The following is a 13,796-nucleotide window of genomic DNA, read 5'->3' as shown; positions in this document are numbered from 1 at the left end:
CTTCTTACCGTTGCCTTTTCACTCCACTCAACTTCCCAGTATCTATAGCATCGACAAGTTCATAGACCAAACCGTCATGACATTAGTCGGGCAGCGGACTCGGGCGAGCGTCTCGGTGCGCGTTTTCAGAACATCGCAGACCGAGCGCCGTAGCAGAAATCTTCCTCGCGTCTGTGCTTGCTGCATACCCGAGTTGTAGCTGATGACTGTTTGCCGGTTTTATGTTTCGGGAGCCAAGCTTCACGCAGCTTCTTGACCGGCGGCTACGTGTTAATAAGGCTGACACCGACCTCCGTTACGTGCGTTCGGCCCTGCGGCGCCGAGCAGTAGCCTACCATGTTGCGCGCGCCTTCAAAGGCAGCCGCTACCTATTGTAGTGCTTTCAAGCGTTGTAAAGGAGACACTCGAAGCGGGAAAATTTCGCCACTAAATGAGGACCGCAGCGTACGAGGGAATTTAAACTCGTTTTCAGCTCGCTTCGGCGCTCCCGAAGCAGCCGACGCGGCCGCTATGTCCACGTGATCCCTCCTAGCACGTCACGCCGACGGTGGCGCCAGCTTTTCCAGTGGTGGAGCTCGAGGCCAATATATAGCTTTCAATGATTACGAGAAAGCGTTCGATTCTGTCGAAACCTCAGCAGTCATGGAGGCATTACGGAATCATGGTGTAGACGAGCCGTATGTAAAAATACTGAAAGATATCTATAGCGGCTCCACAGCCACCGTAGTCCTCCATAAAGAAAGCAACAAAATCCCAATAAAGAAAGGCGTCAGGCAGGGAGATACAATCTCTCCAGTGCTATTAACAGCGTGTATTCACAGCGTGGAGGTATTCAGAGACCTGGATTGGGAAGAATTGGGGATAAGAGTTAATGGAGAATACCTTAGTAACTTGCGATTCGCTGATGATATTGCCTTGCTTAGTAACTCAGGAAGACCATTTGCAATGTATGCTCACTGACCTGGAGAGGCAAAGCAGGAGGCTGGGTCTAAAAAATAATCTGCAGAAAACTAAAGTAATGTTTAATAGCCTCGGAACAGAACAGCAGTTTACAATAGGTAGCGAGGCACTGGAAGTGGTAAAGGAATACATCTACTTAGGGCAGGTAGCGACCGCGGATCTGGATCATGAGACTGAAATAATCAGAAGAATGAGAATGGGCTGGGGTGCGTTTGGCAGGCATTCTCAGATCATGAACAGCAGGTTGCCATTATCCCTCAAGAGAAAAGTGTATAACAGCTGTGTCTTACCAGTACTCACGTACGGGGCAGAAACTTGGAGGCTTACGAAAAGGGTTCTACTTAAATTGAGGAAGACGCAACGAGCTACGGAAAGAAGAATGATGGGTGTAACGTTAAGGGATAAGAAAAGAGCAGATTGGGTGAGGGAACAAATGCGAGTTAATGACATCTTAGTTGAAATCAAGAAAAATGGGCATGGGCAGGACATGTAATTAGGAGGGAAGATAACCGATGGTCATAAAGGGTTACGTACTGGATTCCAAGTGAAGGGAGAGAGAGACAACTTCATGTAGTCGCCTGCAGAACGACACCATGACTAAATGGCGCCGTGACGCGGGCCCTGACGTCTTCTCAGCGGGTGGTCTCTACTCAACTCCAGCGCGTGTTACTCCCGCGGTTGGTCGCCCTGTGGGGCAACGTTCCGTCGGTTTCGCTCGGCCTTTGAAGTGAAGGGAAGCGTAGCAGGGGGCGGCAGAAAGTTAGATGGGCGGATGAGCTTAATAAGTTTGTAGGGACGACATGGCCACAATTAGTACATCACCGGGGTAGTTGGAGAAGTATGGGAAAGGCCTTTGTCCTGCAGTGGGCGTAACAAGGCTGATGATGATGATGAACCTAAGGTAACCTAAACGTCACCTAAACCTGACCTAACCTAACGTGGGCGAGACGCAAAGCCAATAATCCTTATGGCGTGACATCAGGCAGTGGCGTTTAACTGTGGTTGCTAAGGCGCTGTTCATTTTCACTCAAAGGGGACCACTAAAAAAATATGCAGATCCCACGCATTGTGGGAATCGATGTAAGCGAAGCTTTCCGTTCTGGATGCTTTGATTGACGATGATTAGCGGTGATGTTGACGGCTAAAGCTTAATTTCTTCAACGTTTAGTCTAACACGAGAGTGGCGACTTGATGTTAAATGTTACCTTGCGTGTACCAGTGCTGTTTGTCTACGTATAGTACACAGAGCACACAGGGAGAGGTGTTTTCTTCGGGCGCTCTTGTGCGCCATATTTCATAACATCCGAGAGGGTTATAGTCATTGGCTCACATGGCACATCGCATTGTGGCAGAAGTATTAAACTTGAATTGGATTATGGGGCTGTAGGTGCCAAAACCATAATCGGATTGAGGGACGCCGTAGTGGCGGCCTCCGGATTAATTTTGACACCGTGATGTTCTTTACCGTGTCCTAAAATCTAAGTGCACGTGCGTTGTCTATTTCGCCCCCGTCGAAATGCGGCTGCCGCGGTTGGGATCAAATCCACCGCCTCTAGCAATGCCATAGCCGCAAAGCTACCGCGGCGGGCACAGAAATGTTGATTTGGCGGTCGACCGCTTCCGTAGTGTCGCCTGGACCCTGCGGTGCGCTTTAAGTAATGCGGCTCTGCTTGTGCACGCCAGGCGTAATTTGTCCACTTGACATATATACATGGTGTTTATTTTTTCAGAAATAGCAGCAACGTACTGTACCGTACCTTGAACTTAAGCTTATCCAGTTTTCCCGCAACCGTTATCGTATAGTAGTCGGGTTTCTTTGCCTTCTCACGTCACCTACCCACTCCCCCTCCTTGTATGGTGCTGCTTCTGCTTGTATGGGAACCGCCTCTTCTACTCCTTCCTTCCTACAGTTCATGAACATCGGGGTGACGCGAGAAGGCAATGTTGCGGGGAAACTGGATAAGCTTAAGTTGAACCCTTTCGGTCCTGAAACTTTTTCGGCCCAAACGGTACAGTACGTTGCTGCTATTTCTGAAAAATGAACACCACGCAAATACATCAAACGGACAAACTACCAATAAAGCTTCGACTGGGGCTAGTTGGTATGGCACCGTTCTGCTTACTGCGCTATACTGCTTATAAGAAGGACAAAAACGAGACAGACACACATGTGCGCAAACTTTCAACTGTTTAGCATTCACTAGCGCACGTCAAATGTATGCACAAAGGGTGGCTGTAAATAAAAAGAAAACGAGATGAAAGACGAAAGAGAAGCCAATCTACGCACATCTTTGACAATTACAAGTATGGTTTGATCTAACATCCGTCTATGAATTTAAAAGCTGCTTCTCTCAGCGCCACAGAAGGTGTGCTAACGCGGTCTCCCGAGTAATTTTTGAGCATAAAATACGCTTCCAAAATTTCACGTGCTTTTTTAGATCTGAATCTAGCCAACGCCTTGGTTTCTTTGAATCGCAGCCGTATCGTGCGCAATGCGTCGCCAAATATCCTGGTGACTGTAGCATTTTTTTTGCATACGTATGTTAGCCTAATATTAATACATCTGCCTGTCTGACCTATGAATGAATTTGGTTTCAAAGTGTTTTTTTCAGCTCCTTTAAATATGAAAGGCTTATGCAAAAAAGTAAATGACGAAACAAAATCTGACAAAAACAAATGCAAAATAAAGCACGCAAAAGAAAACAGACTTTCGGATTGTGTCGAAAACCTCGCGTACAAGATACCTTTCACGTGTGGGAAATCTACTAGCAATTGTAAATACGCCGCCACCCGCCGCGGTGGCTTAGCAGACAAGGTCTTGCGCTGCTAAGCACGAGGTCGCGAGACCCAAACCCAGCCGCATTTCGATATGGGCAAAATGTAAAAGCGACCGTGTCCCTTGCATTGGGGGCACGTTAAAGATCCCCTGGTGGTCAAAATTTATCCGGAGTCCCCCACTACGGCGTGCCTCATAACCAAATCGTGGTTTCGGCACGTATTTACTCCAACTGGGTCGTCTGCTATGCTGCTACATCGACCCTCACAACTAAAGCACCTCCATCCACGCGCCACCGGAAGACGTGTACTGCTCAGGAGGAGTAGCAGCATAGGAGGCGACAGAGTACACGGCAGCGTGTCAAAACCTCTGCATGTCCTGCTCACACGTGACCACTTTCCGCATCATAACACAGTAGCCTCCAGAGACGAAATTTGCTGTAGAAAAGCCATCATACATTATTTAGGCCGCTCTGAGGTTTGCCTTTTTGTCGGAGGGCTAGTGTCCAGGTCCTACATTTAATGTAAACAAGTCAAAATTGTCAGTACTCTTAATTCTTGGTTTCTTTTTTTCACATCTTTCAGATTGTTGTGATGCAGTGCCACGTTCTACGCATGTCAGAAATGTACATTGTAAACAAAATTTATACAAGCGCATATCGCTGGCTTCATGCTTTTCAACTTCAGCCAGACTTGTAATGCCTTTTCGATGCCGTGTCACTATGTATTTTTTCTACTCGCGCTCCTGCTCGGCTTTAAGGCGAGTAGTGCTGCGCAAATAAATATTGTTAAATAGTGCCAAACGAATGTTTCCATTCTTTCAGTGCCATCACATCGCTTATCATTTTTGACTGCGGCAGAGTTCCATATTCACGACGTCGGTGCCTCGACGCTAAAAAAAAATCGCTTTTCTTCACAAATGGCATGCAGTCTTCGTCCTACGGAAACACGATCGAGCGCGCTGCATATTGACGCACAGGCGTGGTCTTTTCTTTTTCTCATATTTTGAAGGCTTGCTCTACAGCACAAGAAAAAGGAAGCACATAAAACGTTCATTCAGTGGTACATAGCTGGTTTTCCACCAACATTGATGATTATACACGGGCAGGCTCCACTGCCACTAATTTGCTAGTGGCAGTGGAGTCGTTGCTGCTTCGGCATTTCTTCACTAATATACAACATGCTGACCAACACGTTGCTAAATAATATTCTGGGGTTTTGCGAGCCATAACTACGAACCGATTATGATGCACGCCGCGGCTGGGATCGAACCCACGACCGCGTGCTTAGCAGCGCAAGCTATGTCGTAATGCAGACACCAAATCAGGCGTCAGCGAGACGTCGAAGCAGCGATATCGCAAGACGGGGGCGTTATACGATGCTAGTGCACGACTATCTAAATACATGCAAGAAATCTATACCTCTGGTGTCACTTTCCATTCTGGAGGATTGGCCAAGACTGGGCACATGCCCAGTCGCCGAAGAATAAGGCATCGCAAATATAGAAAAGATCAAAGCAGCCACTAATATCTGCAATTCCATCTGTGCGCTCTAGATCCGAGCCGACATAACGTTCTACGTCGCGATTTATTCGATTACGCTCATTTGCACAATGCCAACGGGCAGTGCTATTTAAACACGATTTGCTGGAGCCTGGCGCCCACGCCTATCAGGAAAAAAAAAAAAAAAAGAACGATGGCCCACGCCTGACATTGGGCTGGTAGATTTTAAAGTGAAACTTTCCTTGCCTTACTTAAGGCCCCCTTGCCGTTTTGAAAAAGAAAAACAAAACTTTATTCAAGCTTAGTGAAGCACCCAGTTACAGAAACTATAGCGCAAAACAGAACCCAAATATAGAAGTGTCCAAATAAATTACCCCTGCCACCTCTGCATCCCAAGCAGCGAAAACACGAGGCCCAAGCAAAACGTCTGATTTGGTTAATTTGGCGGAAGAGTTGGGTTATTAAACGCAAAAATGGACAAATGTTCATTTCAAAAGTTGTACCTAACCTGCAGCTCCAGTATACATGCCGTCATTGGTTCCAATATCTTTTCTATTGGGCCACTTCTCGTGGAAAAAAAATTATTGAAACTCACTAGATTGAGTCTGGCTGCTTGAGGATGCAACGCTATATATCGGGGTTTACACAAAGAGAGCAGACTCGCACCAATCCTCTGTAAACCATAGCTGTGAATGATACAGCACAGAACTATTCAACACTTGCTCCAACAAAATTTAAATACATTGCCAGCACAGTTTCAACCTACAATCTGTCATGCATGAAGATTGTTCTCTTGCTAGCATAACGGAAATGAGAGTAAAGTTACATGTGTGATGTCAGTTTGTCTATATCCTCCGATAAGATGCACTTCCATGAATTAAAAAATATGCCAATCCTAAAACGTCACTTGCTTATGGCACAATATGGCCTTGTTCTACATGGCAGTTTTAATTCATACACACACCAAATGCGACAACACTAATATACAATTTTATTTGGATGTCAGAAGGCAGCAGTGCAAATACGAATCAAAGTTCGTCAATGAAGCTGCTCTGGCATGCATCAGGAATGGCCAAAGACTAACGAAGATACCATTAGAGCAGTGGCTTTTCTTTTGACAACACTACAGTACAAATATTAACAGATTTCTATGGCCACATGGATATAGCAACAAAGCTGGCACTAATATCCTTACTGTACAGTCATGCTCCAATAAAACGGCAGTCACCAGGTAAAATAAAAAATTTCAACACACGCACTAAGATACAGAAAGTCTACTTTCCACAGTGTGCAATGCCCAAGAGCTGCTAGCCTATTATACAAGTCATTGTAACCATGGATATCAAGGTACAATGATCCATATGGTACTCATGAAATAAACCTATCACTGATGAGATGCTTTCACATCATGGCAGTTTCACCACCACAATATGCACTGAGTCACAGTCACTGTTCAGTTCTTTTCTTCTTTCTTCTCAGCGTTCTCTTGGCTGCTACTGTCACTGGAGCCTGAAGACTCAGAACTGGCCCTCTCTGACGCCATCTGCAATGTGCATCATTTTGAACACATGGTATCAGAGCACAACTTCAATTCCCCAATTCCGAAAAAATTACAGGCAGAGCAAGCATGAGGAAGAGATTAACATTTCTGCCACACACTCTGAATCACATGGTTCCTTGACAATGTAAAACCCTTGTAAAGCACATACTTCAAAATTAAAATTAAATTATAGGGTTTTACGTGCCTAAATGTAAATCTAAGTACACTGGTGTTTTCATATTTCGCCCCCATCGAAATGCAGCCGCCATGGCCAGGATTCAATCCCGCGACCTCGTGCTTGGCAGCTCAACACCATAGCCACTAAGCAACCACGGCAGGTAAAGCACATACTCTGCGTGTGCATTAGTGCAGTGCACTGGCTTTGCAGAGGCAGTCCATACGAGCTTGTGTTCTTCAGCTGGGAGTTTTTTACTCTGCTGCCAATGCAGGCTCCCCGTTTGTGTACGGCATGCAAGGTCTAGGCTGTGCTCAAGGATGAGCTCATCTTTGAAGAATCAGCTTCATGAAGAAGTTCACAAATGTGGGAAAAGTGCAGCCCTTACACAGAACTCGGCAATATACAACTAATTTATTTCAATTCAAATGCTGCACCTGCAGGAAAGCTATCAATGTCAAGCATATACAGTAGCTCTCTGCCTGATAAATCTGTAAGGAAAACAGCTCGCAACAGCTTAATTTGCTTTCTTTCATTTTAGATGGCAATACCAGTCAAAATTTCATAAAATTCATTGCATCAAAATGCACTAAAATTCAGAAATGGTATAATTAGGCAACAGCTGGGCCAATTTGAATGAAATGGAACTTGAAATTGAATGAATGAATGAAATTGAAATTGAACCCAACACTTTATTTTTATTCTAGTGCTCTACGGTGTTAAGAGTTAAATATTTCCGTAAATACTCGTCGCAATTTGAGAATGTTTTTTTTTATATATAGACAGCTTTCACCACATTCAGAGCACAGCGCAGCAACCTTGTATGTACCATGATGACAGTTGTCCTTGCGGCTTTTCCACTGTACTTTGGGTTCATGGCAACATTGACTACAATGCTGCAGACGATGTCATTGTAGATTCTTTCCAATAAATTTTAGGGTAAGTTGAAGAATGCATCTCCTAAACCCCACTTCCATTGTAGAATCTTTTTATTCCCGCCTGCGTACCTTTTGATTCATGGTACAGATGCGACATGCTGCTTACCATGGTTGCTTTAAACCCGCTGAGGTATACTACTACCGGCATGTTTAGCAGCAGCAGTGGCATAGTGAAACTCATCATGAAATTAGTCCATTAATAATTATATATGTCTATGAATTATTTTAGAGCCAGGTACACTATGATCTTACACAAAAGAAATAGCAAATCAGTATTCTAGCACTGATTGCAGCTAAGTTTTGATACAAAGGTGTCGAGAATTATTTGTCAGTAGGTGTCTACCGTATTTATTACATTATAAAGCGGCCATGATAATAAGGCAAGGTGGTACATCAGCTTGAATCCCATGAAAAGTGAAGCGTTTTGTACTATCAATGTAAATTGAAACACTAACAGACCAGAAAATTTTTTGTTGGTTCTGGGTTCAATATCTTGCGACATTGGCGTGAACTAAAGCATGGTATGCACCTTCTGGGGTACAGAATATTCAGTTGCAGGATAAGGAATGGCACAGTGCTGCTTTTTCATAGTTTCATATCCAATGTCTTCTAGTTATCAGCTCCAATCACACTTTGATATACAATACAGTCCATACGTTACAAAGGATCCCCATACAACATACTTTTGGATATAGCAGACCACACTGTTTACTTAGTTTGGTCTACTTATATTATTCCTGTAATGAATTCCACCTATAACAGACCTGGATATAAGAGACTAGCACAAAAGACAAAATTGGACAGATTTTGTCTAGACAAGGCATATATAATTTATTTTGCTGCAGTGATATGTACTTGTGAGCAGCGCACTGCAAACTTTTTGTGGCAGCACCAGTAAGGACATATAATGGCTGCCCGAAGCCCATTAACTGATATGGAAGCAATACCTTTGCATTAATAGCGTATTTAATATAATCTAGGCCGATAGCTTTTAAAAAGTAATCATACCAAATACAGCGCATAGCTAGCCCCATCTAGAAAAGTCAGTATCGCAGCAGCTACTAGCTGTGCGAGTAGCAAATTAAGTACACGAGCAACATCACTATGTTGACCAGTGTTGTATCGGCGTGCAGCGTGGCGTTATCATAATGGAACCAAACAGGGATGTTACTTAGCTGCCACTTTCAAATAAAAAGCTGTGCTAGCTACAGAGAGGCATTGTCAAACATTCCAAGCCGGGCGGGACTGGAATGATAAGCAGGAAAATTGTCCGTTGTTGGAGGGGCAACGGGAGATGCTTTTTGCGTGCGCTGGCCTCAACGAGGAGATGACAGCAATAAGGAAGATAGCAACGTAAAATGGGCTTGGCATGATCATGTTCAATAAAGGCTGTTTTCATTTTGTGAACAATGTCCTCGCTTTTTTTGTTCGGCCTACCTTCGAGGCAATTTTTTTCTCCTCTCTCGCTCTCTCTGGTTGTGGACTTTTGGGAGTCCGCTTAGAATCAGGGCTGGCCTAGATTTGAGCAAATACGATAATTGTTTGGTGTCATTGAATAAATGTATGCATGTCAAGACCAGACGACTTGTCCAACAGGTCGCTTCATTATTAGTGTCCCTGTAGGAAATTACACTGCCCCTTTCGCAAATAGTGATACCATTATTAAAGTGCAATGAATGCACATGACAGCCACACAACCTGTGGCTAACATATTTGAAAACACTCTTCAAATGTTTACTTCACTTACCTTCTTATATGCCATTTCAAAAAGTTTGAGAGAGGCTTGTTGAAGATCATTTGTGGCCTGCTTTATAGATTCGGCCGATTCCTTGTCCTTGTTGCTAAGAATCTCTCGTACCTTGGTGATCTTTTCTTTCAACTTGTTGCACTGCAACAAGAAATATCAATTTCATTATGCCCTCTTCCAAACAAAACTTTATTTTCGCAATAATACTGAATATTTGTTACCATCTAGCTATATGTTTAAATGAAAACATCCTTGCATTTACCCACAAGTTCCAAAACACCTCTCCTGGGCAAATCCAATAGCCCGGCATACAGCAGCCCTGTATGCAGGACTAATTAGAGACACGCATGCATTCAGTTCAACCTCATGTAAAGTATGCAGGACTCATTAGAGAGACGCATGCATTCAGTTCAACCTCATCTAAAGTACACTAGTTTAGGAGGGAACACATGCTACCACAATGCAAGTTCTTTAGCTTCCCATTTACTAACAGCGCCAGTATTTAGCAATGTTCAGACTAGTGCAACAGCAGCCACACCTTCGAACTTAAATGAAAAGTTCTTGAAACAGTATTATTAGAGTTTACCAATGAATCGAAGTTTACCCCAGCTTCAAGCCATCAAGTGAAAACAGTCATCTTTGGGCGAGAAAGCATAAATTTGTGGTTACTGGCGCAGAGTTACAGCATAGTCATATATGCAACCATGTCATATACCATTTCGACGCAGCTTAGGCGGCGTTGAAATGGAAAATGCAAACACATCCCGCCTCAACATGTCTCGATCCTGCGTTGTTTAATTACACAGACGAAAAACTATTTGCTTCGTCAGTGCATAAAAAAAAACCTCACGTACCCGCCTCTTAAAGAAGACACCACAAGTCACATGAACACTTGACCTCCACTGGGGAACAATGATATCTTGAATATGTGCAACACTACTAATGAATGGGCCTTAGGCTTCTTGCTGGCTGCAGCGAACCGGTCCAAAAGGCATATTTCACTCAAATATTTGACCGCGGCAGCCTGTGTCTATTCTCCAAACAGATTAATCATGTCTGTTTCTCAAGCAAGATGCACCAGTAAATTGCTCAAGTGAGTTGAACGTGTTGCACAAAAAGGGAATAAATATTGGTACATCCCTTTCTGTGTGCTGCAAACAGCTATAAACGTTAATCAGCTTTGCTTCAAATTACCGCCAGTTAAATTTAATCGGTGAAGAACGGCCTAATTTTGAGAACCAGTTAAAAACAAGTGGCGCTGGCCGAATCTAAACTGCAGTGGTAGTTAAGTCCTCGTGTTACTGCCGAGGGTTTCTGTGAATAGAAAAATTCAATATTATACCGTGAACTATTCGCCGTGAGCAAATTTGTTTTAACGGGTTAAAATCAAGATAAATGTTGTAGAAGTCATATATAGTCAGCCTTTATTTGTGACATGCATATTGCACCATGGTGGGTATAGAATCTTGACTAGATTCTTATGTGCTGTGCTTTTGCATCTATTCTTTTATTATTCACGTGAGCTACCACTGGAAAGTGTAGATCCGCGCATGAAAAATCTGTAATGGGCTGGTCTGAGCTCCCTCGGGTAGCACTACAGCGCTGCCTTTGAGAAATATATTGTCGTCCAGGAAATAAGCTCCTTGATAACATTTTAGCGGACGAAGACATCGTAAAATATATATTTGAGAGGCTCGTCATAAGTATACAAGCATTTGGAACGAGAGCCAACAAACGGAAACACTGCAGGAGGCGTGCGGACACCGCACAAACTGCAGCAGACGACAGGCACGAGTCCGTGCCAAGACACCACGTGAGCGGCGCTCGTAGCGCCCCTCTAGGTCGTTCTCGGGGCCAATAGGTGGTGCCCAAAACTGGCTGCGCATGACCGGTTTCTGGATCTCAAAATTGCTTCCGCCGCAGGCTACAGGCAAAAAGTATGGCCTTTAAGACTGGCGTTTCTTACAACAAGTGCCACTGTTGCCGCATGGATTTGGATGCCTCCTATACTTGCTAATCAAATTACTATGTCGATCGAAGCCACTTCACAATTGATCCGAAGCTAGTCAGGCCGCTCAAGATTCAAATTGGCGTCCTCGCCTACTCGTAGCGCTGGTCCGTCGAGGCAAATTTTGTGCGGAAAATCGAAGTTCTGGCTTTATGTTGTCCGAAAAATCGGTCGTGAAAATGCATGAGCTCTATGGGAACTCTGATGGTACATTTATGAAGTCTGGACTATCCATCAAGTCCGAATTTTTGGAGTCTGAAAAACCAGTAGGCTACTGTTGTCACCACAATGTACTCTAGCTTTAGAAATAGCCCACCCAGGTGCCTTTGCATACCTTTGCAAGTCACATGCCCTGCTTCCATTTTTCTGAACCTGCTTCAATTTCTTTTGCAGAGTGGAACCTCACAATAACGAAATCGGCGAGGAATGCAAAAAAATTCACTTTCACAAAAATTTCGTTATTGCAAAATGACAGCACAAACAGAGAATGCATTGTGGAATGAAACTTTACCGTCAAAATTCCGTTAGCCTACTTTGGCAAGCCTGGCGCAAGGAATAGAACCACACTGTCAAGAGCATCGAGTGCGCCCCCATGCGTCGACCAGCAGTGGCGACACTGTCGTGGAGCAGCATTCTTGGTCGAGTGCTTTCGGAGATGCAATCACTTTTGCAAGATCTTTCATAACTTGGCACCGGACACAGAGCAACAGTGTACCATGCAAACAGCAACGTTTCTCCAGCGCACACTGTCGCCCTTAGACGCGGGCACGTCTGGTGCCGAGAACGAAAGTGATTGTATTACATATCTGCAAAGGCGTTCGATAGAGATTTCAGCCCCTTCATGCAAATCTACATCCAGTGCCGAATCTGCAAACCAGTGTTCTTGAAACAAGGGTCGCATATTACCGGATTATCACTCAATGACAGCCTGATGCATGGCAGTTCACACCAGTGGGATGTGGATTTGTTTTTGCTGCACTTTTCTCACCAAGCCACACATTATGTACTGCACTAGGTGTGCAAAAACGGTTGTCGCATGGCGGTAGCAATATTCATGCCACTTGAAATGAGCGATCAACAAACAATATGGAGGCCAGTATATGTTTCTGGTGCATGCGATGGCTTCCTGCACTTGGTGGTTATTGTGAACAAAAATGGTGGCGCCTATGCAAACGTAATGCAGTGGCATTTTACACAATTTTAGTGCAAAGCAAACACATTTGAGCACATTCTGGAGCCTGTTAGGCTTGCGCAGGTAGGTAATATGCAGTGTTATGTTCTGGCAAATTTCGTTGATGCGGGATTATAGTTCAGCGACATGTCATTGTCGAGATACAAAATGCATTTAATCCTATGGTCGTTCGCAGGGGATACACAAGTACTGTCGAATCTCGTTAATTCGAACATGCTTAATTCAAACTTCCGGCTTATTCGAACTGACACCGTGGTCCCATCGATGTGGTAATTCAAACGCGCAAGCGTTTGCAACAGTTAGTACGAACATGCCGCGCTCCGACAATGCTCTCAACAGCGGGCCAAATCACACAGTGGCGCCTACAACCAGCATTGCTCTGACCCCGCCGTAGAGGAAAGCCTTAGGAGAAACCCCTCAATGCTGCGTGCAAAGAAAAAAAAAATACCTGCGGCGGAAATTTCACCCTCTCTCAAATGGCAAGGTCGCCATTTCTGCGTTGCGCCTTAATGCCCCAGCCACACTAGCGGCAAAATGCGCGCTACAAGAGGGATCGGCCCTGGGATGATTTTTCGTGGCTCATCGTGGCGACAAGTGAGCCACAAGCGGAAGAGATTAATTAAAGAGTGGCCCCTACAGTGACGTATGTGCAGGAAATTGGTACCATGCGGACCTGCCAGACATCTCTATTCGTACTCATGTCTGGTTCAGCTGGACTGCTTGTTCCGCACTATCATCTGCTCGCGTCAGCTCTCGCTCACGCTTGTTTTGGTTGGCTTTGTTCGTCTTGTTCGCACTTGTTTTTTTACAATGACATGTCTAAACCGAGACATCCCGATGGAAAGGTTGTTGCAGACAGTGCGCCATATCCTATTCTGTATGACAAGACAGACCCTGAATACAAGGATACAAAGGTGACACCCAGTACCTCATTTTCCTCGTCTTTTGAACGCGGCGAT

General features: G+C 44.5%; 1 protein-coding gene across 2 annotated transcripts in view; it reads right to left on the bottom strand.

The window, feature by feature from the left end:
- Positions 1–6,205: 6,205 nt before the first annotated feature.
- Positions 6,206–13,796, bottom strand: part of Hsc70-5 (Heat shock protein 70 cognate 5) — a 49,003-nt gene continuing 41,412 nt past the window's right edge. For both annotated transcript variants that reach the window (XM_065426710.2, XM_065426711.2), the window contains exons 14-15: positions 9,638–9,778; positions 6,206–6,780 (exon numbers count right to left, since the gene is read on the bottom strand). In XM_065426710.2, the coding sequence (XP_065282782.1) occupies positions 6,691–6,780; positions 9,638–9,778 (231 nt within the window). In that variant the 3' untranslated portion in view covers positions 6,206–6,690. The remainder of the gene's footprint in view (positions 6,781–9,637; positions 9,779–13,796) is intronic.

The sequence above is a fragment of the Dermacentor albipictus genome, chromosome 1 (assembly GCF_038994185.2).
Source record: "Dermacentor albipictus isolate Rhodes 1998 colony chromosome 1, USDA_Dalb.pri_finalv2, whole genome shotgun sequence".
Taxonomy (NCBI): domain Eukaryota; kingdom Metazoa; phylum Arthropoda; class Arachnida; order Ixodida; family Ixodidae; genus Dermacentor; species Dermacentor albipictus.
Note: the sequence above shows the minus strand (reverse complement) of the source record. Positions and strands in the feature narration are given on the sequence as shown.